We start from the raw sequence: 27,940 nt of genomic DNA, 5'->3' as shown, positions 1-27,940 counted from the left end.
TACATTGATAACTACAGCAACATTAATAACATATAAAATCACACAGTGACATTTATAAAATAACGCGGTGACATTTTGGTGTCAGAAGTGTCAGCAAACAGCATTTCTTGGTGTCAGAAGTGGCCGAAAACGACATTTATGACAGCATTGTTCAAAGTCACTTCTGACACCATAAATGCCACTGTATTATTTTATAAATGTCACTGTGTGATTTTATATGTTATTAATGTTGCTGTAGTTATCAATGTAGGCGTGGTGGTGACATTGGGTTCATGATATAAATCACAGAATAATGAAATGACGCTGGGCGTAGCAGACACAAATAGGTTTAATATAACACCACATAATGAATACACCATACAATTCGACCCAGGAATGGTCAGTATTAATCCAACAGTAATATACGAATATCACAACTTAGTACTTATTCTATAACCAACTACTTTAAACATCTAACTCTACTGCTTATATCTTAAGTGACTCAATACAAGTGCTTGCTACAAGATCTCTATGTGGACTGACTGCCTTTAACTCTCTGGTTCACCTAAGGTCAAAAGTGTTCACCTTAGTGCAACATGGGTTGTGAATAAGATTCACAATATGGAATTAACATACACAATACAGAATTAGGGTTTCTACTCTATGGCACCAACTTTGAGGTGGTGACATATAGATATATAGATATATATAGTCCTCAATATTCTTCATCAATATCCTATTAATGTATCCATTCCCAGGTTACACAGATGCTACCATGATGCCAGTTGCTCCTCAGGCCAATGTACAACAGTATCTCCAGCTCTCTGCTGTTGACAGATGCAACAGCCGTACTTCTGTTTACGCAGATGGAACAACATGAAAGCAATTCTCTTGAACTATTTACTTTTCACTGTTGTGTACATTATTTTGAGAAAAAAAAAATATGTTATCGCCATATTTGCTATTACTGTTTATGTATATGAAATTGTTTTAATGCTGTGATCATTATGTAAGAAACATGAAACATAAACTTTGTGAAATGTACAGGAAATGTTTATTGTAAACATGTTTATGTATTTACATTTTTTTTTTCTGGTCATGTTGACATCCGGTGTTTTCAACTGCCTATTATAATATACATTTGTAGACATGTAAAATATGAAGTTTCTCATTATAATGATGAACATTACAATTAAAAAGTCCTGGCTGATTATGTGATTGGAACTCTGATCTAAAAAAAGGCTATAGCTTTAAAATCCCTAGTCCCTCAAAGATTAATAATGCAGCTGTTTTTTTTTCATATTTACCTTGTTTTGTTCTGTGTTGTACACTACCCATGACTCTTTAGAAATAAAGTTAATTATGTATTAGCACAAAATTTCTACAGGATAGCAAAGGATATTGGCCTGATCTCAAGCACAAACACACATGTATGGTACTGTAAACATTTGTGTGTCATGTCAATAAGTTCTGCTAAAAACACACAGCTTCTTGCCATTCGTGACAGGGTTAGTAGCACTTTTCCATGACAAAATTTTAGGAAGTTTTTTAAGGATGAAATGTGTGATATATATATTTTATTTTTTCGCAGGGGGAGGCCTGGGGAAGGGAGAAAAATCCCCCCTCCCCCCTGAAAAAAATCCTGGCTACGCCCATGCAATAGTCACTATATATATAGACTAGATCTTCAGTCATAACAATGAAAGGAAACAACCATGTCTACGCTGCCTTCAGAAAAATAATGCCAGGTGAAATGCTTGCTTGAGCCAAGGCCATCTTCAATAACGAGGTCACGCTTCACAAGTGGGTGAAAGGCGTTGTAACGCATCACTGGTCAGCTCATTGTCACAGCCAGCCCATAACGTCATGCAATCAGAATGCCTATAGTTACCCTGTTGTCCCCCCACCACCACCACCAAACACTCATTTTTAGCAAGAAATAAGCAAAATTATATTTAAAAAAAAAAAATGAGTAAAAGAGAGTGGACAAAATTTTAGGAGACTTCTGGCAATTTTTAGGAGAATTTTAGGAGACTTTTCATTTTTTAGGAATGCTACGAACCCTGTGGTGACCTTCCTTCATTCTGAGGAGAGCAGAACTTGAAGGAAAAGAATTTGTTAAACCTACCACACAAAAAACTTTGAAGACTAAGAAAAACTGAACTTGAAGCTAAGTCAAGGATACGAATAGTTGAACCAAGTTTACCAATCTGGAGTAAATATCACAGAAATAGCAAAAGTACCTTTCTGCTGTAGTGTAATTCAAAAACAACATAAATGATTGTGCTCAGGAGATCATATTTCAATGCATTAACAATTTAGGTCTCTAAATCTGGAAATAATTTGTAATTAGTTTTTTATATTTATATTAAAAAAACATTAATATATCCTATGATGAATCAATTTGTAAGAAAATATGATTTCCAAATTAAAATGTAAAAAAATTACTATGTTATTAAGGTAATACTGGATAGTACTATGTTGCTCTATTGTTGTTGTTTTTTTTTTGTTTTTCTGTTTACATTCTGCCTGTTATTTATAGTGTACAAATTATGGTTGTAAAAAAATCTCTTGTTGATCTTTATAGATTACCCAGCAAGCCTTGAGAAATATGTAAAATACAAGATGTAAATATGTTATCAAGACTCCGTGCCATTCAGTGTAATCATGTTGGTTATCAATGTTATCAACCTTTGTTATGTTTGGCTTTTATACAAGACGTTGTAAATTTATCTTAAAATATCTGACCTATATAAGCAATAATCAAGTGATTTATACATATTACAACTCTGTGATTCGTACAAAATTGAGATTTTTTTGTTTTGTTAATTGTGTGATTGAAAACTAGCATTTACTTTGTCAATGTTTTGACAATTTTGTGATAATACAAACTAATGACTTATAAAATTACATTATAAAAAGTCAAGTCAACTGACATGTCAATATATATACTATTATTAAATTATTGAATAATACAGTTAATGTAAATTTTCTTTTTACACATTTTGTTTATTCCAGCATAGTATTCACTTATTTTGTCATTCCACTTTATATATGTAGTCAATTCAAATTATATTCATAATTTTATGCTCGTATATTGATTCATTTACCCCTAATTGTTAAGATGGATTAGGTTCCAAATTATACAGGAAAAAAAATCCATAGTGAATCATAGCTTAATGGAGGGGTGGTTCCAAAGCCTCTTACAATGCTTTAAAAAAAAAAAAAAAAGTATCTATTTAAGGATAATGATTTCCGAAAACAGTTTTTAAAAAAATTAAGAGAAAAAAAGATATGCTGAAGTCTGACAACAAATATTTAAACAAAAATAATTTACAAGCAGGAACTAATAATGACCAATAATATGAAGCGATTGAGTTTTTACTTTCGTTAAAAGGAAGCCATAACGATTCTCCTTACATTGGCTTTACTTGTCATGCATTCAACGCAGCCCTAAATAATTTTCTAGAAAATGGCTAAGATGTGAGAAAATAAGTAAACATTTGCTACATTTGGCTCCTAGAACACATTCTGAAAGAATGAAGATGACTGTAAAAAAAAAAAAAAAGTAGCTTAACTGTTAGACAATAGGAGGCACAGGCCAGCTTTATACAGAGAAGAACGTCTAAAAAAAAAGAGAGAAGCATCAACTTTCTCCTTTGGAGAGATGAAACCATAATATTCTAATTGAGAAAATGGCACCCAACGTAAAATCTCCTTTTCAATAGATTAAGCCCACACAACTAGCTCAAAAATTGTGAACATTTTCTTTGTGAATTGTTGAAATAATTTCATCTGGATCAGTCCGTGTTTTCTCATTTGGCCGATTTAGCCAACATCACAGTTAAGCACATTTTCCATCCAACTATTTTGACTTTTTACAAAATATATTCATTTTTATTTTTTTTTACTTCAAGTAGTTCATCGATGAGTGAGAATTCCTCAAACTTGTAGGTTACTATCATAGGTCTAGCATTGTATTTGCTGTAGTATATTTCTTGAATGTGGATGGCTGCCTGGTCAAGCGGTATGCGGTGCTTGAGCGTTGTTTGGCTTGGTCATGGAGTGTGCACGCGTTGAGTGTGGTTTGGATGTCTTGATGGTCCCGGATTCATACCATGCCTACTGACATCACCCGTCATCCTACAGGAAGTTTAGACTAGGAAGTAGATTAACTTAAATCTGAAGAAACATCCAAAACATTTTACAATAGTTTCATCATAAACAACTCAGCATAGACATTCTCCATTTTGATTTTTTTTTTTGCAAAGAAAGTAAAATTCATGTTTGTGGGGTAACAACTTAATAGTTTATCACTGTACCTGAGTAATAGAATGTAATAATGTATGTCTTTCAGTGAGTTAATAAATATTTTATTAGTTTTGTTTGTGACTCTTTCAACTTTGAATTTCAGAACAGCACAAGCAAATTTAAGTTCCTAATCAGTATGATTACTCTTTTTTTTTAAATAAAAAAATAATTATTTATTTATTTATTCCATATTACAGATTTACAGAAACATTGCAAAACAGTAGAACAAAACAAAAATTGTGAATGCTAATTGTTATCATTATCCTAAATGATCTCTGAATTTGCCTTTAGATCTTTTTATGAAATTTTGGCATTTGCTTTAAAACTAATATCAATTTTGTTATGGCTTGCTTTTTTTTTGGGTATGTCTCAAATAATTACTTAAGTCTCTATTTAAGTAACTGTATGGCTTCTGTTACAGTTTCATACATGCTAATAATAAATATAGTATGTTTCTATGTATTTGTCACATGATCACACATGTTTGATTCAATGGTTCAATAGTTTTTTAAGTGTAAAAATGAAAACTCATTTTTTCCCCTCAATTTCTCACCAAACAAAAAAAAGTTAACTGACTACCATAGCTTTATATAAGTTCATCCGTCCACAGAACTATTTCTATTTATAGCAATGCATCAGATTTTTGTTTTTTTTTAGCCAATCATTCCTAAAGAAACCGTCCAATATTTTTAACATTGTACTTTGAAGATTGTGAATAGTATAATGTGAGTAGATTTTGATTTGTGAAAAAAATAAATTGTTTATTTCAAAAGGATGTCTTTGATTTAAAAAGATATCCCAGATCATGTCTGGAGCTACAATCATAATGGTAGAATTCATTGTATTTTTTATTCTATCCAAATTTCCAATTTTGACCTTCATAGTGCTTTAAATAAAATATCTTGACTGGAGCATCGCTTGTAGTTTTGTTTTTCATTGTAAGTCTCTCACTGTCTGTGTGATGAAAATTCCAATACAAGCATAATAAAACTAATTGTAGTTTTAATAGCAACACTAAGATAGAAGCTTCATACTTTATTTAAGCTAAACTTTTAGTTAACTCTTTCTCTCCTAACTGACGATACCAGCGTTGATTCCACCAGAATGTGGTAAATAATTACGGAGAGAAAGGGTTAATACCTAATATTTTAATATTTGTAAACAAAAACTTCTATTTTTCTTAGCTACCACCTTCTAGAAACTGATGCAATCACATCTTTTTCCTTGACCTCTTTCTCTGATAGGTTCATAGCTAATTAGCATGTGATTACTATGTGACCCTCTTTTGAGATGATCATTGCTAGAATGAAACAGAAAGAGGTTAAAGTTAACCCACAATATGGATCTGTGACACTAATAAAGACACAAATATTTCAAACAAGCTATAGAATGTACACTTTCATCACTTTGGCAAACACATACAAAAGTAACACAATTTATAAAAGATAGCATGTGATTACTATGCGACCCTCTTTTGAGATGATCATTGCTAGAATGAAACAGAAAGAGGTTAAAGTTAACCCACAATATGGATCTGTGACACTAATAAAGACACATATTTCAAACAAGCTATAGAATGTACATTAGGCAAACACATACAAAAGGAACACAATTTATAATAGAATTTCCTTTATTCCTCTCCTTTGATCCTCCCAATACATCAACATGGGTTTTGTAATAAAACTCACAAAAATAATTCACTGACCACTAAAATTAAACAGCAAGAAATGAACAGAAAGTAAAACATTCACCACAGAGAGACAACAATGAAATAAACATTCACCACAGGAAAATTCAAAACCCCACACACTCAGCTACCTTACAACCATGGCAAAGCATTTCGCTGTAGCTTACAAGTCACTAACAACATCGGAAGCCTGATGTAAGCTGCAGCTACAAAAATGAGACCACTTTTTTAAAATGAATCTAAAAGTCTTTTAAAATCAAAACTTAAATCACCTGTAAGCCTTTAAACAGCACACAGAAGCATAATAATAAGAACCCTGTGATTTAAACACATGTTTAGGTGACAAGAAAGATGGTGTTAAACCTTTCTATAGATAACAAAATTAATTGTTAAACCTTTCTATATATAACAAAATTATTACAATGACTATTATAGAATACAATCATAAAGTAGGTTGTTACAACGTATAACCTTTAACTGAACTGTGGTCAGATAGGATAATACTGTGATGCTTACAATAACAGGAAGCTGTAAAGCGTTGCTTTGTATGCAGATTGAACTCTTTAAATTGCGCTGGTGCAATTACTATAAATTGTATAAAGTTTCTAGTACTTGTTATTAGAAATATACAATGATTTATTTATGATTTGAAAAAAAGAGGCACTAATGGAATACATACATTTTTTTAAAAACCTGTACGAAAACACAAATAAACTTGTATATATAAAAAAAAAACACAAGAGAAACAAAAATCTTTTTAGTTAATTTTAAATATATTCTAAATAAAAAAAAGTCTTCACAACCGTAACTCTTTTACTGATAGATACAATGAAGAAGACAGTTATATTTACATATACTGTGTATCCAACAAACATTTATTGTTATCTGTATAAAAACAGTTGTCTTTCAGCGTTGTCAAAAAAAAACAAAAAAAAAAAATAGCCAGGCAAAAAGTTAATGTAGAGAAATGACCATGAAATAAATATTTTAAAAAAGTTTTCTGTGAGATTCTATGAACTGAGAAACGACATAACCAGGAAAATGTCGGTGAGGAATGAAGCAAGACATGACCACGGCAACATGGACGGAAGACTTACAAAACATTGAAACTAATTTTACTTTACTCTTACAAGACATGATCCCTTTTTCCACTGATGTGAAAAAAAAAAACAAAATCAAATCAAATGAAAGAGAAGATATTAACAAACAAATTGCTTTGGACATGCCTTAAACTTTTCCTAAATGTCAAAAACTGAGATGAAAATATTTTTTTAAAAAAAAAAAGCTCACAACTGCAAGAGTGAAAACTGATACCACTTAATTTCATTTTTACTATACAAGAAATTTCAATTATAGTACATAATATAAACAAGTATTTAATTTAATTGACTACAGTACAACTATAAAAAAAAAAACAACACCGGATATTAAAATGGATTTATCATTTACCTAGAACTCAAAAGTGACTAAAACTTCTCAGAAAACTTTGCTCTCGAAATCAGCACAGAAATTAAAACGAAAGATTAGCTGCTTTAAAGACGAAGAGGTTTTATAGATTCATTGCAGAGACATCTTGATAATAACCTATAGAAATGTACGTTTATTACACTGAATTTCAAAAGGAAGCTACTGGATAAAGTAAATAATATAGTGAAATGGCATTCTCTAATATTTCTTACTTACACTTTAGTGTTATATTTTTCTTCGCATAGCATTAGCATGACTTCCATTACACATTGAAATGTTTAGCCTCATAGAAGAAAGTATGTGAACTCCAATAGCAGAAGATTGCAAGACCAAGCAGAGAACAACAATTTAAAGCTCTCTTTGAGAGGAGTCAAATAAAAGGTTCTCAAAAGAGTTGCAGTACTTTTGAGAAACAGCGTCTTAGACAAACAAGGCAAAGGACATGGCCCAAATAAATAAACTATTTCAAATGATTTGAACAACAATAAAAATATTGTCAACGTAAAGTTTGATTTCCAGATTGTTAAATGTTGAACTGATGATTTCTCTTGTGACTTAACACCAATGTGGTTGAGAACAGACATTATCATATCATTTTATTGCCTATGAAAGCTTAAAAAAAAAAAAAAGCACACAACACGACCTTACAGTCCATACAGAAATAAATATTATGTTTTGGTTTTAAACCAAACACTGAAGTAAACAATAAAAAATCTATGTAAACAAAAAAAAAATAAAGTGAAAGCTTTTTTCTACTGTAAACAAAATATAGAGAAACAGAGAACTCTGCCCAATGCTAAAATTCATTTAACTACTAAACTTTTCTTGAATAACTGAAACGAGCTCACTATATTAAATATAAAATTTGTATAAAAATAAGTATAAATTAAAGTATGTGTTTATAAACAAATTTGATTCCATAATTTTAATTCAGGGATAACAGTCATTTATAAAAAGTAATTGTTTAAAAAAAAAAAAGTAAAAGAACTGATTGTTGATTATTTTTGAAAGCTCTCCAAGAAACAAAAGTATCACAGATTTAAATCAGCTCTTCAGTAAAATATTAGAACTTTGAAAATGAAGTTAGCTTTTTCCAAAAACACAATAATAATTTCCAATTCTAAATCATCATATCTATTACATTTTTTTGTCACAACTTATACAATTCACTAAGAAATCAACTGATGCAAAACAAAACAAGATATGTGGTTTAATATTAATATTGAGGTTGGTACTGAGGCTGTTGTGTCGAGTACTGCTGGGGCTGGCCATGATGAGGATATGCCTGGAACTGTGTATGACTTACCATCGCGTTGGGAGGTTTCTGAAGTGGAGGAACACCTTTTCTGTACACCAGCATTTTAAGCACTGGTTTTTTCCTAATACTTTCAACAGCTTGCTTGTGTGTGACAAGGGTGAAGTCTTTACCATTCACCTAAGGAAATAAAAATGTTAAGATTGTTTAGGCTAAAAGACAGTAGTATTTTCCTAGTAGATCCTACACAATTCTGAGAAGTACTGAAGAAGCGATGGAAAGACAAATCAACAGCACTATGGGACAAGGACATGGCGCCAATAAATAAACTATTTCAAATGATTTGAACAAGACCTGACAGCCTCACGGTAGCAATGCTAACGGCAGACATTGAGACCAGTTTCAAGCTACTCTACCCGCTCTTCTGCAAGATATGGGAAAAAGAAAAAGTGCCACCACAATGCAAGGAAAGCTACCTCATCAAACTGCCCCAAGAAAGGTGACCTTAGTTCCTGCTCCAAATACTGAGGGATAACACTGCTGTCCATTCCAGGAAAGGTGTTAAATTGCATCCTGCTGAACCAAATGAAAGATGCTGTAGATCCACATCTCCAGGATGGACTTTCAAAATAGATTAACCACAGATCAGATTGCAACACTATGCATCAATGAGCAAATCAAGGAAAAAATAATAGAAAGAAAAAATGTCCACTGAATATAACAAATATTCCTGCACCTTATATTACATTTTTCTTTCAGGCATGATTTCCACCCTCCCAATTTCAGAAATTTGTAATAAATGATCTTTGCTGGATATCGACATTCCCTTGTCTGCTCCAGATCTGTATATAACAACCATAAATATATTGGACCTTGACTATCTACCTTAACTTCTTCACTTTCTGATGGTTTAGCTGGTGGACCCTCTTCTAAAAGGGCTAGGCAAATAGCTTTGCTAGACATTTATCTATTTTTTTATCATTTATAAATCTACATAAATAAGCAGTATAGTTATTTTATAAATGTAAAACTAAATAACAGTCCAAAGAAAAAAAAATGTTGAAATAAAACCTATTTGGACTAAATGTTGTTGTTTTTTCCTCTATTTTTCTTATTGAAGTTACCTGTAAAATTTTATCATGAAGTTGCAGTCCACACCTTGATGCTGGGCTGTTGTCATGTATATAAGTGACATACACACCCTAAACAAACAAGAGTTACTTTTAGCATACCAGAAAAAAAAAAGATATTTAAATCTATATGTTTATTAACATATTAACATTAAAAATAACAAAATCAACAGTTAAGCAGAGATAACTATTATATCCATGTTCTGGCATGATAAGATAAAAGGTACCAAACCAGAGGCTCATTTACCATTTTTTAAGATATCTTTCCCACAGATCTGAGTGAGATGGGCCTGTAGCCCTCAGTAATAGAGGCGTCCTTTCCTTTTTTTTTATATAGAAATAATGATAACATGCTTCCAGGCCCTAGATAGATAGGCCAGATTAACATATATATATGTGCCAAGAGCATGACCCTTCCTTTTCTCAATACAAGATTGAGTATTTTTAATTTCTGGGGTTATACTATCTGACCCCACAGCCTACAGGATTATTTTTCAGTTCTACGATAGAACAGAATGATTGTGGATAAGAATGTGTTTTGCTTACAAAATGATTAAACTTGATTGCTTACCTTGTCTGGATAACCTTGGGGACTTTGAGATGGATCTTGATCTATACCTCCGCCTATCCTAAATCCACAACGATACCTTTGCTTTCCATCTGGTTCTCTAATTGGATTCCCATGTTGATCTATATCTGGCTCTTTTTCTAATACAATAGGAATCTATGTAAAAAAAAAAAAACAGTAGAATCCAATGGTAAACACTGATTTGTGTATTTTAGAAAAAAAAAAAGCTTAATAACAGTTTTGGTAACATCTTATAATAATATAATACAGACGTTACTTAAAAAAAAAAAAGATGATAACATTCTACGCGTCATGCATATTAACCAATGACTTAAATTCTGCCAAGTCACTGGTTTTCCTGGCTAGCTCAGGCAACCCATTCTATGCTCTAATAGCACTAGGGAAGAAAGAGTATTTGTACAAATTTATCCTAGCATATGGGATGAGGAATGTGCCTTTATTTTTGTGTCTTTCTGAGTATTTTATTAAATTTTGTTTTTGTATTTGAAGATAATGGTTCAGTGTTTTATGTCTAAGTGCTACTTCACTTTTAAGTATTCTATCCTGAAGGCTTTCTAAATTTAGTGATTTAACTAAAGGTGTTATTCTAGTCAAGTGTGAATATTCGTTTGCTATGAATGTCACTGCTCTATTTTGTGTCTGTTCCAGTTAGTTTTCTTGAGTTGAGGGGTCCCAAACGGAGGATGCATCTTCAATTATTGGCCTAATCAAGTTTAAATAACATTTTCGTTTTATGTTCTTATTTGATTTATGTTATAGAAATTTCTTTTAATAAACCCTAATGCTTTGTTTGATTTTTTGATAGTTTCATCAACCCAGGCATGCTACCCTGCCTCATAGTGGCACCCAGGTGGAAACGATTAGGCTAAAGGGTAACAAAACAAGACTCCCGTGGGGTGCGAGAGCATCCTCAATGCACTGCGCGGAGTTGTAAAAAAGCTCCCACAACCTTGTCACAATCCAGGCGCTGTTCCTCAAGGGACAGTTACATAATAAATGGCGTGTCCTGCACGGTTAGCCTGGTAAAGAAAAGAAAAAATGGCGGGGGTTTTGCTGCGAGTCTGACCCACCCGCCAGACTAAACAGTGTACAGGGAGCTCTTGTTCACTTTTGCTGGCCTACAGTTCCAAGAGCCAAAGGCTCAACTCTACCTGACAGTTTAAGAAGAAGAATAAGAATAGTTTCATCAATATGGGGATTTCATGACAAGTTTTTCATTTATTATAACACCTAGATATTTTGCCTTTATAGTCTGTGTTACTGGTTCACCATGAATAAGATAAAAGTGGAATTAATTTTAGTTTTTTTTTTTGTTACTCTTAATAACTGACATTTTTCTGGGTGGAAAGGCATGCTCCAATTTGATTCCCATTTCAGTAATTCATCTAATTCTCTTTGGTCTTTGTAAAGTTTCTGTATCTTGTGTTGTTTTTATTGTTCTAGATCTATATATAGCTACTATAGTTATACTATACTATATAGAGTATAGAATCTAGATTAGATTAAATAGATATCATATATGATATATTATGCATGAGCTGTAGATCTAAAATAATCAAGATTTAAGTAAATAGATTCTAGAGCTAGAGATCTAGCCATTTTTCTAGGCAGTCTGATTTTTTTTTAAAGATTAATACAATGTGCAAATAGGTCTGTAGACAGTCTAACTGTAGAACTAGCCAATTTTTTAAATTTTATTCTATTGTTTGAGTAGATCTAGAGTAACTTACATCTATCGAACACCTTCGTTTTAAGGTACTTATCGAACACCCCATTGTATTTTTTAAAATTCTCCTTTATTTCGATGATTATAAAGAAACTAGTCCATTCTTATTGTGCATCGTCCATTTCTTGATAGTTAAGTTATAATTAGTTTCATTTTCACCCGAGGATCATTTTTTTACTTATATTCAAAGTGCATTGGTAATATTGGTATAAAAATTTCACATTTTTTGAACTCTTGGGAAGAGTGGAGTGAGTCTCGGGTTAAGGGTATTTTTTAATGCTAATGATGCTTCAGCTAAAAAAAACTATATAATAAGCTTCTAATTAGGCTGAGAAATATTTACAACTATTTATTTGAAAGTGTCCTTTGTTACCTAAACATAAAAATTGAGGTTTAAAAAGGGGGTGTTTGATAATAGCAGTTTTTATATAAGCAATCTCAGCTTCGTAAGATATCGAACGCCATTTTAATGTTAAAAATAAACATCAAAGGGATATAACCCAAAGAAGACAAAATATTTAAATTATATATTTTTTAATTGTTATTTTTTAAAATAATGTAATGCAAAGTACAGATATAAATTAATCATATGTTACAATTTGTATCAGCTATTTGTGGTTTACCGTAAATGTGCTATATTTTTTTAAGTAAATAGATTTACATCGATATGCACTAATTGTACCCATTTTAAAAGCTTGATTTCATGACACATATATTATAGCTTGATGCTAATAGCATCAATGTGGCGCTACAGGGAGAAGCAGAGTGGAATGTATTCAGTTGTGGAATGTATTCAGTTGTTGTTTCTTTTTCAGATGCCCCATTCCATTAACTTCTGAATTATGTGTTATAAACCAATACCTAGCGCATGTGCTTGATGTGAAGAGATATTAATAAAACGAAAGGGCAAAGGGGGATGCAGATATGGTATTTTGAAATAAAAATGTCTTGGGCAGGTAAAAAAAAAGGTCGGGGGGTGGGGGAGAGAAACAGTCAAGACACTGTATCCAGAGATCATCAATAATTGATCGACCATTAGAATGTGACGTCAGCCTCAAATACATAGAGTCAGTTGTGCTTCTCGATTTAGACGTGTGGCGCCGAGTCTATAAAATTATATATATATATATTTGCCATAAAGTATGATAAAGCTCATAAAGCCCTACAAAGACACTCCTTTGAAACATCACAAATACACAAAATAATAACAATAACGCATTTATTCTCCTATTCTGCCTACACCCCCTTACCCGCGCTTCCACTCTCCAACATTCACACTTTTTCAGTGCAAAGTAACAACGTAAATTTCAAGACTCAATCCAAACGCAGCCACCAGACTAACACACAACAAAAAAAAATGGTCAGTGATAGCGTAACACACAAGGTGTAAACCAGGCCATCAACACAGCCCCAAAACATTGTTCAAGTTGTAGTAAGAACAATGTTGAGGGGAAAGGGGGAGGAGCCATCAGTCGAGTACCTACGGTCAAGCCGCTAATTAGGTCACAAACACTAGGCATGATAGATACGTAGTATATATAGATATGTTGTTTGTGTGTGTGTGACAAATACTAAGCGTGCTCTAAAATACGTTTTTTTTTGTTGTTTTTTTTTTGGTTAACCAGGTGGTTTAGGGAGGGCGGATTTATCTACATCTATAGGTAACACAGCTTGCAAACTACCATAGCTTTTCAGCACCCCCCCTCCCCGCCCAGATCGAAAAATATCTAGCACTGACTTTTGGGCTGTTACATACACTGAGCGTGCTAGATCGGCGGCTAGTTACGTAGGGCCGCGTACCGTATGTTTCGTTTTTAGGTCAACCAATCAAACTGTTGTGTCCTGCAATGACTTGGGGAGGGCGGGATTATCTATTGGCTACCAAAGCTTATTAGGCTCTCCCTCAAATAAATAATATCTGGATTTAATTTATTAATGGCCTTATGTCTCAAAATAGCTTTCTAAAGACCTAAATAAGTACTACGGTAATGCGTTACTGGGCTTAGCACCGTCAGTTTCTAAGCAGAGCTGATCAGTGATAGATTCCTTCGATGTGGACCATTTGAAAATGACTAAAAATCTGTCTTTCTTGACATGGCGTAAAAAGAAAATGATATAAATAAAAAAAATATAGATTATAACACTTTTGAAACACCATACTTTTCACAAAATTTTAAGATTATAACACTTTTAAAACACCATACTTCTCGTGTGTTCGATAAGTTCTTAATATGTTCGATAAGATAAGATAAAAAAGTGTTCGATAATTTAAGCTTTTGAAATCATCAACCTGACCCATTTTAACATCAAATATAAGTTTAACTATGAGTCATAATGAGTAGTAATAGAATAAAACATGTCTACTTTTTAAGAAAAATGGATGAGGAGTTCACAGATACAATCAGTTTTTTTCTAGGTCTAATTTTTACGGAGATACACAAATTCAAACATAAAAAATGTCGGCGAATGAGCTTAACTTGTTCGATAAACGTAAGTTACTGTAGATATAATGACTGATATAATTAAATCTGATATATCTATATAAAAAATTGAGTCTTGAGTCTGAGTCATTTCATGATGGACTGTTCAACTTTGTTGTTGTGTTGGCTCAACACACACACATTTCTCGTTACTTAGTAGATCTAGATATTTGATACGTTAATTTCAAACATAGATCTACTAGTTCTTCTAGACTGGCGTTTTTAAATGTTTACTCACACTGTAGCATTCTAAAGGTTCTCCTGCTGTGTGACCCGCCATTTTGTATCATAAAACAATACGGAAATTAACCGGAACAGGAAACATATTTTTACATTGGCGTCTTTAACGACGTACATCTGTGATCACTTCTGTGTGATTTGTTAGTGGAATAAAAGACATTTTAACTAATTTATTCTTGATCTAAATCTAATCTAGACTCTATATCTATTTCTAGTATTAGATTTAGTAAATAGATATAATAAAATGGTCCGAAGTAAGTTAAATATGATTAGTATTTGTTGTTTTATTTTAATAAATAAGCCTAAAAATTAAAAAGACAATTATGAATTAATGAATTATTATAATAATGAATAATAATAAATATAATATAAATAAGTCATCTTCTTGAATATGATTAAGTCTAAGTGAATATACTTTATAAAGGATCACTTACATTTTTTTTAATTAAAAAAAAACTATTACCAACTTATCAAATATCTAGATCTACCTGTGTGGTAGAAAAGCTGAATAGAAGAAGAAGAAGAATAGGCCTATGTAGATGATTAAGCAAAAGCAATTTAAGAAATAAATTTATTAAATAAAGACCTACTGTTGTAGGGGTTAACAATATTGTAGATCTATAGAAAATGTAAACTACATAGCTAGAAATGTCTTAAAGAAATACGAGAGATAAAAGTACGCACAATGTTTGCATGATGATCTAATTGTTTCTTTTTATTTCATAGTCACAGAAGATTTAGTACGGAAGAGAGCTGAACATAATGAGTGTCAGATTTCTACTCTAGAGGAAGTCTCTCTGCATCAGCAAGATATTGAAAAGTATTTTCATTCTCCCTATTCATTTTGTAATTGGCATAGTTATTAGTATGTATTGTTAGTTTATGAACTGAAACAACATACCCTATAGTTTTAATAATTATAATATTTAATCAAAAGCAAAGCTGAAGGTATAGAGCAGTGTTTCCGAAACATTTGACTTATGCGTACCCCTTCTAGAATTTTCGTAACACTGAGTACCCCTCACCCCCCGCCATACCAAAACTAATTAATCTATCACAATTAACTAAGTAAGTTTTTTTTTTTTTAATGCTTTAGAGACACATCAAATCTGTGTTGACGGTTCCTGATCTATGTAGAACTTAGTCTTACAACGTAAAATAGCACATATATTTGAGTTTGTAAAAACTTACAATAAACAACAAAAAGGATTTTAAAATTATTACATTTTATTCTGATTTATTAACTAAATGGCTGTTTTTTTTAAATTAGCATAGTTAACCTTCAAACTCTTCCCGTACCTCTGGTGGTATGTGTACCGCAGTTTGAGAAACACTGGTATAGAGCAATAGAAATATGAACCTCTTTTCTACATAAATCTTCTTTTCCACCGAAGATTTTGATTTTGAAAGAGTTGGGGCTGTATATATCTAGGTTAAACAGCTTTTCCACCCAGCTCTAATAGGTAGGCCTATATGACATTAGTTGGTTAAAATTAAAGGTGGTTGGTTGTTGTTTTGACCACATGACACCCTTTCTAATCATGGGCCACAGAAACAGAAGACCTTTACATCAACTGCCCTTTAGATAAGAAAGTCTGAAAGGGGTACTTAAATTTACTTTACTTTGTTATAACTTCAGAGATATGTAGGACTAGAGTTGGTGAAAAAAAAAATTGCATCCTTATAGTTCTTTTTCAAATGAAAATATTTATATTGCCTCATCATTGGATACCAAGAAAATAGTCTTTTGAAAAGTTGTTCCAGTCCTTGAACTAGTATTTTCAGTATGTCTCAGTTGTTTGAATGACTTGTATATTTTTTTGGTTGTTTTGTACTTATTTATATATATATATATATATAATTTGTTTATAGACTTGAATATTTAGACAAGTGGTGCCGGGACTTGAAAATTCTCTACCTTCAGAGCAATCTCATACCGAAAATAGGTGAGACTATTCATTTATATAGAAATAAAATAATTTGTGTTGGAAACTATATGTAGCTTTATTAAAAAAAAAACTACTTTTGATAATATTGAAAAGTATTTTTTTTTAAATATAGACTTGCGTTAACTTTAAAATTTGCTTTGTTAGAAATGATAAGAACTCAATAATGTCTTTTGTTTCATAATGTAGAAAATGTAAGTCGGCTTAAAAAGTTGGAATACTTGAATCTGGCATTAAATAACATTGAAAAGATTGAAAATTTGGAAGGTATATGCTGCAATTTTATTAGAATTTATACACTTTATATATATATTAGTGAGTTAACACATAAGTATAAAATTTTATTAACCTTATCAATATATTTCCAACCTCCCAATATTCTCTAAATTATTATTTTCTAATTATTTTTTTGTGCAGGTTGTGAATCTTTAAAAAAATTGGATTTGACTGTGAACTTTGTGGGAGAACTTACATCTATTGAGTCACTTAAAGATCTGTACAACTTCAGGGAACTGTAAATACATATTTTACAGAATTATAAAATTTTGTTTCACACATCATTTATATTTCATATGCTAGAAAAATTAATTATATGATTCACAAAATTCTGTTTAATAGAAATAAAACTACAACTCTACACTATTAGCATCAAGTTAAAAAAATTAAACTTTTAAAATTAACTTTGCACAAAAAAAGGTTGTGCTTCTTTTCTAAACAATAAATTGTGTTCCCAGTAATTAATTATTTTTTTTTGTTGCGCTTTTCAAATCACAGATTCTTAACTGGCAATCCATGTTCTGATTTTGTGAACTACAGAGAATATGTTATTGGAACATTGCCACAGTTGCAGGTATTGAACATTGGAAATTTTAGATGGTATCGTCTTAACTGAAATTCAAGAATGTCAGATGTTAACATTCTATACTGACATTTTAGATTGAAATTAGTCATTAGATATATGTATGCACTTTTGTAAAGCCTAAGCTTCTATTAAAGGCTTAAATTGTTTATTCTTCTATCAAGCTTATAAAAAAAAAACATATAAAACTTAAGTGTGCTATCTTACTAGATTTTTCTAAGGCTTTTGACAAAGTTCACAACCATAGTTTGCTTAAAAAAATAAAATATTTCGGCATTAATTGTCCACTGCATCAGTGGATTAAAGATTTTCCTTTCTGATAGGGAGAGAACAAACTGTAATAATAAATGGCTCTAAATCAACACAGATAACAGTAAACTCAGGTGTACCTCAACAGTCTTGGGTCCACTACTATTTTTAATTTACATAAATGATTTACCAAATTGCATTACTTCAGGAACAAAAGTCAGATTATTTGCAGACGATTGCATAATATATAGAACAATAAAAACAACACAAGACACAGATATTTTACAAAGAGAATTAGATGAAATACAGAAATGGGAATCAAATTGGAGCATGTCTTTCCACCCAGAAAAATGTCAGTTGTTAAGAGTAACAAAAAAACTAAAACAAATTAATTCAACTTATCTTATTCATGGCAAACCAGTAACAGAGACTAAAAATGCAAAATACCTAGGTGTTATAATAAATGAAAAACTGTCATGGAATCCACATATTGATGAAACTACAAAAAAATCAAACAAAGCATTAGGATTTATTAAAAGAAATTTCTATAAATCAAATAAGAACATAAAACTAAAATGTTATTTAACCTTGGTTAGGCCAATAATAGAATATGCATCCTCCGTTTGGGACACCTCAACTCAAGAAAACATTAAGAAACTGGAACAGACACAAAATATAGCAGTGAGATTCAACAAATGAATATTCACATTTGACTAGAGTAACACCTTTAGTAAAATCACTAAATTTAGAAAGCCTTCAGGACAGAAGACTCAAAAGTAAAGTAGCAATCATACATAAAACACTGAACCATAATCTTCAAATACAAAAACAAAATTTAATAAAATACTCTGAAAGACACAAAGATAAAGGCACATTCCTCGTCCCATATGCTAGGACAAATTTGTACAAATACTCCTTCTTCCCTAGTGCTATTAGAGCATGGAATGGGTTGCCTGAGCTAGCCAGGAAAACCAGTGACTTGGCAGAAATAATTTAAGTCATTGGTTAATTTGCATGACTAAATGCATGACGCGAAGGACGTAATCATCTTCTTTTTTGAAGTAACGTCTGTATTATATAAGATAAGATAAGTTTTTATTGACAACAAAATATAATTAACCCAAAATAAATCAAGTATAATATGCTTTCTTAAATTACATTTAAAGCATCTAAAATTTTTCATGTATTCCATACAGTGGCTAGATGGTGTGGAAATTGAAAAATCTGAAAGAATAAAAGCTATCCAGGCAAGTTTAGATATTGGGGTTTTTCTTCTTGCATTTTAGCCATTTTGCAAGCATAAATTTTAATTTTCTAGTATGACACTGCGGCCATTAAAAGAGCTGGGAAACTTAAACAGCTTTAAATGATAGAATATCGGTAATGATAGTCTGAAGATTGGTAGACATTTTAAATAAAGCTATGCCTATAAGCATTAGTACTTTTTAGTAACTTATAATTTGCCAATAATGTATTTCAAAAATAGAGGGGCTTTGTAGCTGAGTGATAAAGGTATTAGTTTCCAAATCAGTGATGAGTTAAAATCATGGTGAAGAGTAGTGAAGACAATAATTTTGAATTTCAGGATTTTTAAGTATGTTCTTGAATAGAGGCTTTGGTTGTTGTGCTAGTTATTTCTAGTAACTGTCATTTTGTATAATTATACATGTAAAAAAAAAAGGAAAGTAAAGTTCCCCTTTCAGACCATGCAGTCTAAAGGGCAGATGATATTAACGTTATCTGTTTCTTTGGCCAAAGGTAAACTAGCAGGGTGTCATGTGGCCAGCACAATGACCAACTGCCTTTACTTTCCCCTACTAAAGTCAGGTACCCATTAGAGTTGGGTGGTCTCAGGGGTGAAATTCAAAATCCCAGTCTTTATTTAGATTTGAACCCAGGACCCCAGGTTTGGAAACCAAGCACTTAACCACTCAGTCACCACGCCCCAATTTATACATGAAGTTAATATTATTTTTCTATGTTTTATTTATAGATTTATAATTATACTTTTTTATTGCAGAATTTACCATTCATTAGAGGAAGCATCCTAGAACAACAAGAAAGATATAAAATGAAACGGGTTAGTTCAGATATTTGTATTTAATTTCTTATGATTAATTTTATAATTATTTTTTGTTTATAATGAAGCAGTAATATTCAATTCTTTTTTTTTTATTAATTTTGCAAATAAATGAGAAATATAATTATTTTTTATATTATTAGTTGACATTATACATGAATTTGTTTAAACTCAAAACCTTTAGTTCTCTAAGGGCTTTACGATTAAGTCATCTTAACTTTAATGAAAATTGCTTCATATAATAATAGGGCTTGTCTTCGAGTCAGAAGATTAATGAGGAATGCATTATTTCCTGTGGCTATGCAGCCCTACTTTTTTTGCCACATCCAGACTGCCGTCTGCGTCTGTCCTCAGCAGTGGATTTTCTTTTGGTTTCAAATGTGTATCTTGCTGCCTTTGTGATTGACCTCCAACAGTCTCGTTCTGAGGCCACATGCAACCAGGTGCTCTCCTCTAAGTCAGCTAAGGCAAGTTGGTGCCTAAGCTGGTTTTTAAAGCATTTCTGTGGGGCACCGCTGTTACATTGACCACGTTTTAGCTCACCAAATACTCTTCAACTGTAATAGGGTTGCTTCTTTTATTTGCTTAAAGAAAAAGCTTTATAAAAGCAAAACTACTCTGATTTGGACTAAGAACTATGTTGAAATTTGTATAAGATTAAGCTTATTTTGATTTTCTTATTTGAAAAAAAAAATATTTTTTTTGTTGGTTCAGGCCAGAGAAAAACTAGAAGCTGAGCTCAAGTCTAAAACTGAAGAGAAAAATCAGGAGACAAATATTGACGATCATGGCTCAAACAAAGAAAATAAACCTGGCTTTGATGGGAGATGGTATACAGACATTAGTGAAAGGTATTTAAATCTTTAGGAGTTTAGAAAGATTTTTTTTCTAACATGAATAGACTAAGACTTAGACTTAGGTCCTCCCAGGCTGTTTGGCGCATAGGGGTGCAAGTTCTCTCCATAGAGATTGGTCATATGTGACTTCCACGGCCTCTTATCTCTTAATTTTAGTTTTTATTTTTTGCCACTAAGTAAGAGTTATCATGATCAATATTGTCTAAGCTAGATGAATAAATCCATCTCTAATATGTTTGCCAGGAGGTAAGGTGGCTGAGAGGTAAAGCGCTTGGCTTCTGAACTGGAGAGCTTGGGTTTGAATCCTGGTGAAGACTAAAATTACTAATGTTAGGTTCTTTATGATGTCTCTGAGTCTACCCAGCTCTAATGGGTACCTGACATTAATTGGGGAAAAGTAAAGGTTGTTGGTTGTTGTTCTGGCCACATGACACTCTTTTTAAGCATGGGCCATAGAAACAGATGACCTTTACATCATGTGCCCTATAGTTCAGAAGGTCTGAAAGGTTTACCATCTCTTATCATCATCATTTCATCTCATTATCTATCCCTTGACCTTTATCGTAGGGGTGCTGTACTGTTCATGTAACCGAATCCCTCCACTTTTTCTGGTCAGCAGTGAAATATCTAGAGAGAGATTCGTCCATTCTTTCATGTTGTCCAACCAGCTTTTCTTTAAATGACCCTTTCTTCATGCTCCCTCCACTGTACCTCATAAGATGACTTTTAACAATGAGTCATATCTTACAATATAACTGAATCAGCTCAGCTTTCATTTCTTCACTGTATTGCCAGCCAGAGTTTTAATTTGTAAGAGTACAAACTCATTTGTCTTTTTTTTTGCCAGTATCTGATACCCAGCATTTTTCAGAGCATTTACTCTCAAAGGCTTGAATTCTTCTTTCAGCTTCATCTCCTATAGTTTTAAATTGAAATAAGAGAAAATAAATAAATATACTTGAGTTAACAAGAAGGAGCTTACAGAGGGTTGGAAACAATCTTCAATGGCTATCTAAGCAAGGCTTAATTCTATTCACAAATCATAACAATGAACTTTTGAACATAGAACATTTATTAAGGTGATGGATTCATAAAGATTTGACATTAAAACACAAACATATTATATATTTATATTCATAGTTAAGGAGTCATCCATAGAAATAAAGAAATGTTTTGTATTTTCAGTGATAAAACAAAGGAAGATGTAGATTCTGACAAAAAAGAAAAAACTGAGAAGACTTATGAAGAAAAAGTAGATGAGTAAGTTTTAGTAAGATTGAGAAGAATGAAAAGTTAATACAAACTGCTTAATCTATGAATGTTTAAATCTCTTATTATATGAACAAAACGAGAAGAACTGAATATTTAAATCCAGGATGGCTGAATGGTCATGTGGTATGAACACAGGGCTATCATTTCAATGGTTCCAGGTTTATACCCAGCCCGCTGCCATCTCCCATTGTCCTGCTGGAGGTTTGGGCTAGGAAGTAGATTAAATTATTTTCAACTCTGAAGGAACATCCAAAACATTTTACAAACAAATCCTGAATTTGAAGTAAATGCAGTTAGTTTTATGTACCATACTAAGCATAAGTGTATGATTAATTTTGTAGTTTTATTGTTCACTTTATTAATTCAAGATTGAAACATGTTTGGTTTTCACACATCATTCTATTTAGATTTTGGAATGAAAAGACTAAGTATACCCCTGAGTCAAGACTAGATGTTCACAATCATCTCAAAGAAATAAAAAATAAGGATCAGAAAAAGTAAGTTTATCTTCTGCTAGGCTTTTTATAATAATTGGGATTATTGTTCTTGTTTTTTTTCTTAAATATAATTTTTACATTTATATAGCATTGTATTCTTAAGCTGTTGTTTTTTTGTTAACCATTTTGTTAATATTTTTTTTGTGGACATTTTAATTTATTGGTTTGTTTCCTAATATATTTCCTGTTCTTTGCAGAGATGAAGAGGGGAAAAAGCCTCCTAGAAAATTGTTTGCAGATGATGGTCGACCTTTTAATGTCAATGAGCCTAAGTAAGAATGTTTGCAATTTTATCAAAACATTTAATCGATATGTATTCAAAATAGAATATCAAAAAGCAATTGACTAAAGTTTATAGGAGTATAGTTTTTTTTTTAATCTTTAAGATCAATCCCAATGCAATGTCTTTGATTCTAAATAATTGTTTGCTAAAGAGATTTGTTGAGTTTTTTAATTAAATGTATACATTTATTAGGGTTGACTTTTCTCTGACTGAAGATGGTGAACATTTTTACTTGGATGTTGCAGTGTTCAAGTAAGTATTTCTTTTTTATTTTTCTGCCTTTTTTTTCACACATTGTTAATTTTTGTGTGTAGTTGGATAAAATGAATTATATTTTCCAATATAAAGTAAGATAAGAAATTGTGGAGGCACAGTAATGCAGTATGTAAAAAGTAATATTGAGCTATAAGCCCAAATTTAAAAAAAAAACAAAGACTAATACTGTGTTTAAGTTAGCAAAGAAAAAAAGATTTAATATAATGAGATAAGATAATAAGTGATGCTATATTATTTTAAGTCTTAAAAAAAAAACTCCTTTGTTAGAAGGAATTTACATCAAAACAAACATTTCTAACAAACATATTAAACATTGAAATATTATACATTTTATATAATTCCTTATTCAATTAAAAACAAAAAGTAAATTTGTTTTTGTATATAGTTCAGCTACTTTGGCAATAGATTATTGAGCTATCATGATGAATAATATGAAGTGGGAAGCGTGGTCGAGAGACTAAGTGCGCTTGAACTTGGCTTGGCTTGGCTACCTATGAAGAGAGCTCGAGGTTCAACACCCGACCTGAGCAGACTTGTGTTTACTCAATGAGCGCCTAAAGGCAGCATGGAAAAACCTTCTCCTAGATATCCCCCCCCCCACTGGTCCACAACTGAGATTGGACCAAAGCGCTCTGAGCATGCTATAAGCATGAAAGTAGTGCTATATAAAAGCCATAATTTTTGTATTTTATGAGCAAGAGTCTGTCTTTTTTTTTGTAACCACACAATTACTTGATTAGTTAGCCATATAAATGTTGTTTTGTGTTTAAAAAGACAACTTTTTCTTTTAAATGTAAGTTCCATTGATTTAAGTTATAGATTGGCATATAGCTTTTATGGTCAAAGTTAAATGGGGTGGTTCAATATAGTCTATACTATAACCTCTATACTTTCCCCCAAAATGTCAGATTTACAACTCATTTGATTCAGAAAAGTCCATAATTCACTTGGGCTTAAACTAAAAAATTAGTTCAGCACCTAAGGGCTTTACGACTTAAGCCATCTTATTTCTAATGAAATAGGCTTAGTATTCTATAATATCCAACATTTATCTGATATAAATACATTAAAATTTCTGACAGGAAATGGGCTACAGTTTTCTTCAATAGATTAATGAGGAATGCATTATTTCCTATGGCTATGCAGCCCCAGCTGTAACCTACATATTTTACAACAACCATCACAGACATAACCATTGTCCGCCAGTGGTCAATTTAGATTTTCTTTTCACCTTTTTAAAAAAAAAAGACTAAATGGAGGTTTGATTATTACTGTTAGTATTCTAAATGATGAGAAAATGTATGATTTTTTTTGTCAGGCATATGGACACATCTTTATTAGATTGTGATGTACAGCCAACATATGTCAGAGTTACTTTGAAAGGAAAGGTAACAATACTTAAAACTTCAGACATGAAATATTTATTAACATTTCTTGAAATTATTTCCTATTCTTTTACTGCACATTGCGAGATGAAATCTTTTCAGACCTCTAAATTTCAGCTGTTCCATTTGGGAAGATGGTTCTTAGATCTTAGTTGTAATCTACTACTATCTACTAATCTACTTCTTGAAGTAGTATCACATGGTTTGAAAGTCTATATGCAACCAGGGTTTTTATTTTATTTTTAATGCTTTATAAGTGTAGTTCTTTGTCCAAATCTCCAGCAATGGATGGCTTAATAATGAAGTATGTACAAAGTAATATTGACTTAAAAGCCTACATTTTTTAATTACTATAAGTTACCCAAAAAAAAGAGTTAAAATAAGGGATATGGTACTAAGTGATGCTATATTTTCACCAATTCTTTAAAAAAATGCTTTTAAATAGTGCATCTTTCATACTATAGCATGCTCAGTGCACTTTGGTCTAATCTCTTTTGTTGACATGTGGGGCCAGGGGGAATCTGAAACAAGGCTAATGTCCTGCCTTTAGGCACTTAGCAAACTCAACTTCGCTCAAGTCCGAGTAGTATAAGCGTTCTAACCAGAAACTGTTCTGTTAACAGAATATATATATTTATATGAAATATATTTCAGATAAATCTATGCTTACTTTATTTACTTCAATCTATATCATAGTTTAGTTGTAAATATTTTATCAGATATAGGTCTGGCTTTTTGTTAAAATTATCATATTTATAAGATTTGGCTGTTTCTTACAATTTCAGATCCTCCAGCTTTGTTTGACTGAAGAAGTGAATGGAGAGAAAAGTGTGGCACAGAGATCTCAGATAACCGGGCATCTTGTTATCACTATGCCAAAGGTTGTTTTCTCGTATTCAGTTTTTTTTTCAGTCATGCATGTTAATCAGTGACTTAAACTCTGCTAAGTGCTAAGTAAGACAAGATAAGATCATTTGCATTGGTCCAATCAAATGGAAATTCAGTTTGACTACAATTGACCACCTCAACGAAACTACTGTAACAATAACAATATAGATGCTAATACGGACAACATTCACAAATGAAACACAAACACGCTCGCAACCAGCGCTTTGTACTTCTCGATGACAACAGATGACCTTGTAACAATCTGACTGAAAGTAGGATAAAGTCATTTTAAGTCATTGGTTTCCCTGCCTGATTCAGGCAACCCATTCTCTAATGGCTTTAGAGAAGATAGAGCACTTGTGTGAATTAATTCAGTTTTTGGTTGCATACTCTTTCAATGCATTCCATTCTTGGTAAATTTCCACCTGAAGAAAGCACTGTTGTTATTTTTTTTCTTGTAAAAAAAAACTAACTTTAAAGGCATAATGTAGATAATATTAATAAATATTTTAAATGGGTAAAATTAGGATTAGATTAAATATAAAAATCATTTTTGGCATAGCTTGTTTTAATTAAGTAAAGTTATCTTTTAATTTTGGAGGTGGGCCAAAGTTAATGTGTTTTTATGTTAGCTTTGATGTCCTCAGAAAGTTGGAGACAGTTCCTTTAAAAATATTTTTAATATGTGTATACCTGTAAGGGAGGTACAGTGGCAGTGTTAAAGCATGACCTTTACATCATCTGCCCCATAGACCGTAAGGTCTGAATGGGGTACTTTATATATCTTTAAAGTAACCATCTATACAAATGATATAATTAATTGTAATAATCAATTTGTTTCTTTTTCAGGCTAAACAGATTGTACAGCCTGTTAAGCTGAAGCCAGAGCGTGTCAAAGCAAAGGAATTAGTTAATAATAATCAATTAAATAGGTATAAGAATAATTTCTACAGAATATTTTTAAATTATATTATTCATTTGCTCTTCATTGTATGTTACCAATAAATGCCAAACAGTATGCCTCTTGAAACATTGATATAAATATTAAACATGGTAATTTTAATTTACATTTTTGAAAAAGAAATATCAATTTGAATAAGGTACCTTTTAGAAAACTTCAGTTAGTGAGTTACATATTTAGTGACCTTATTGTTCTTTTTATATATATATATATATATATATATATATATATATATATATATATATATATATATATATATATATATATCTGTTGATTTCATTGATACATAGCAAAATAAATATGTGATATTAATAATAGTATCTCTACCTCCCTTGGCACATGTTGGCTGGATGGCTGCCTAGTGCGTGTACCGTGGTATGTGCTCTGGATTGTCGCCTGCACCTCAATAGTGCAGGGCTAAAACCATGCCCGCTGCAATCCCCCATACTGTGGGAGGTTTGGGCTAGGTTGTAATATTATTTATTTTTGATGGAATATTTCAAACATGTAAAACAATCAAGCTCGCAAGATAAAAATTTTGTCCACTAGTTATCTTATTTTATATAATACAGACGTTACTTCAAAAAAGAAGATGATTACGTCCTACGCGTCATGCATTTAGTCATGCATTTTAACCAATGACTTAAATTCTGCCAAGTCACTGGTTTTCCTGGCTAGCTCAGGCAACCCATTCCATGCTCTAATAGCACTAGGGAAGAAGGAGTATTTGTACAAATTTGTCCTAGCATATGGGACAAGGAATGTGCCTTTATCTTTGTGTCATTCAGAGTATTTTATTAAATTTTGTGTATGAAGATTATGGTTTAGTGTTTTATGTATAATTGCTTCTTTACTTTTGAGTCTTCTGTCCTGAAGGCTTTCTAAATTTAGTGATTTTACTAAAGGTGTTACTCGAGTGAATATTCGTTCTCCGGATACCCCCCTTCTTTCTGCAAAAGAAAAACGACCAGAGAATGTTGAGGGTACTATAGGAGAATTGAAGTTATATAAAAATAAATGTAATAATAATAATCAACATTATTAGCCCATATTAAAGTATGGATTATACAAATGCTTCTTTTTTTCAGCAACAATTATTTAGAAGTTGATGCCAGTGTCAGGAAAGGGGTAGATGTGACCAGGATTGTGTCAGACAATGAAGCCAAACAAAAAACTTTTCAAGCTCCTTTTGGCAGTTCGTCAAGAAAAGAAATAAAAGAACGTGCCAACAGCGATGACTTTGTTGATGATCCCGATGTGCCACCTTTGCTGTGACACATTTGATCAAATGCTTCCTAACTTAGTCTGATATTTGTAAATATTATTTATTTAAAATAAAACTGTGTCTTTTGTTTTCTAATGAAAGGACTAAATTATTTGTTTATATAGAAATTATACATTTGCTTATAATGGGCTGGAAAGAAAGCTACATATTTCAGCTTCATAAAAGTTTAAAGTTTATGAATCCCTTTTCTATTTGTTGCCAAATCATTTGGACATTTGTTTAGTGAGGTTAAGGTCCC

The 27,940-nt window shown here is 31.8% G+C and overlaps 3 protein-coding genes across 4 annotated transcripts in view; 2 read left to right on the top strand and 1 right to left on the bottom strand.

Annotated features, from left to right (window-relative positions):
- The window catches only part of LOC106055884 (uncharacterized), an 84,112-nt gene extending 78,910 nt beyond the window's left edge, over nt 1-5,202 (top strand). For both annotated transcript variants that reach the window (XM_056030354.1, XM_056030355.1), the window contains exon 10: nt 738-5,202. In XM_056030354.1, coding sequence (XP_055886329.1) covers nt 738-859 — 122 coding nt within the window. In that variant the 3' untranslated portion in view covers nt 860-5,202. The remainder of the gene's footprint in view (nt 1-737) is intronic.
- Nucleotides 5,203-5,902: 700 nt separating this feature from the next.
- LOC106055881 (tax1-binding protein 3 homolog) lies at nt 5,903-14,957 on the bottom strand. The gene is made up of 4 exons (XM_056030359.1): nt 14,863-14,957; nt 10,401-10,553; nt 9,824-9,901; nt 5,903-8,879 (listed from the first exon to the last, which is right to left on the bottom strand). Exons 1-4 carry the CDS (start codon nt 14,902-14,904, stop codon nt 8,661-8,663), a joined length of 492 nt encoding a protein of 163 aa, XP_055886334.1. The 5' UTR covers nt 14,905-14,957; the 3' UTR covers nt 5,903-8,660.
- LOC106055883 (dynein axonemal assembly factor 11-like) lies at nt 14,956-27,782 on the top strand. Its single transcript, XM_056030358.1, has 17 exons — nt 14,956-15,118; nt 15,591-15,684; nt 16,737-16,810; nt 17,000-17,077; nt 17,228-17,324; nt 17,585-17,660; nt 19,115-19,165; nt 19,939-19,998; nt 20,713-20,849; nt 22,041-22,115; nt 22,535-22,624; nt 22,822-22,896; nt 23,100-23,159; nt 24,502-24,571; nt 25,354-25,449; nt 26,306-26,388; nt 27,506-27,782. Exons 1-17 carry the CDS (start codon nt 15,109-15,111, stop codon nt 27,690-27,692), a joined length of 1,413 nt encoding a protein of 470 aa, XP_055886333.1. The 5' UTR covers nt 14,956-15,108; the 3' UTR covers nt 27,693-27,782.
- Nucleotides 27,783-27,940: the final 158 nt, after the last annotated feature.

This window comes from Biomphalaria glabrata, chromosome 5, assembly GCF_947242115.1.
Source record: "Biomphalaria glabrata chromosome 5, xgBioGlab47.1, whole genome shotgun sequence".
Classification (NCBI taxonomy): Eukaryota; Metazoa; Mollusca; class Gastropoda; family Planorbidae; genus Biomphalaria; species Biomphalaria glabrata.
This window is presented reverse-complemented; position numbering and strand designations above follow the sequence as displayed.

Coding starts and splice junctions, on each gene's coding strand:
- LOC106055881 (XM_056030359.1), bottom strand. CDS start 14,904: ATGGCGGGTCACACAGCAGGAGAACCTTTAGAATGCTACAGT. Junction 10,554..14,862: donor AACCTTTAGAATGCTACAGT/GTGAGTAAACAT, acceptor TTTTTTACATAG/ATTCCTATTGTATTAGAAAA. Junction 9,902..10,400: donor CCCAAGGTTATCCAGACAAG/GTAAGCAATCAA, acceptor TTGTTTGTTTAG/GGTGTGTATGTCACTTATAT.
- LOC106055883 (XM_056030358.1), top strand. Junction 16,811..16,999: donor CAATCTCATACCGAAAATAG/GTGAGACTATTC, acceptor TTCATAATGTAG/AAAATGTAAGTCGGCTTAAA. Junction 17,078..17,227: donor AAAGATTGAAAATTTGGAAG/GTATATGCTGCA, acceptor TTTTTTGTGCAG/GTTGTGAATCTTTAAAAAAA.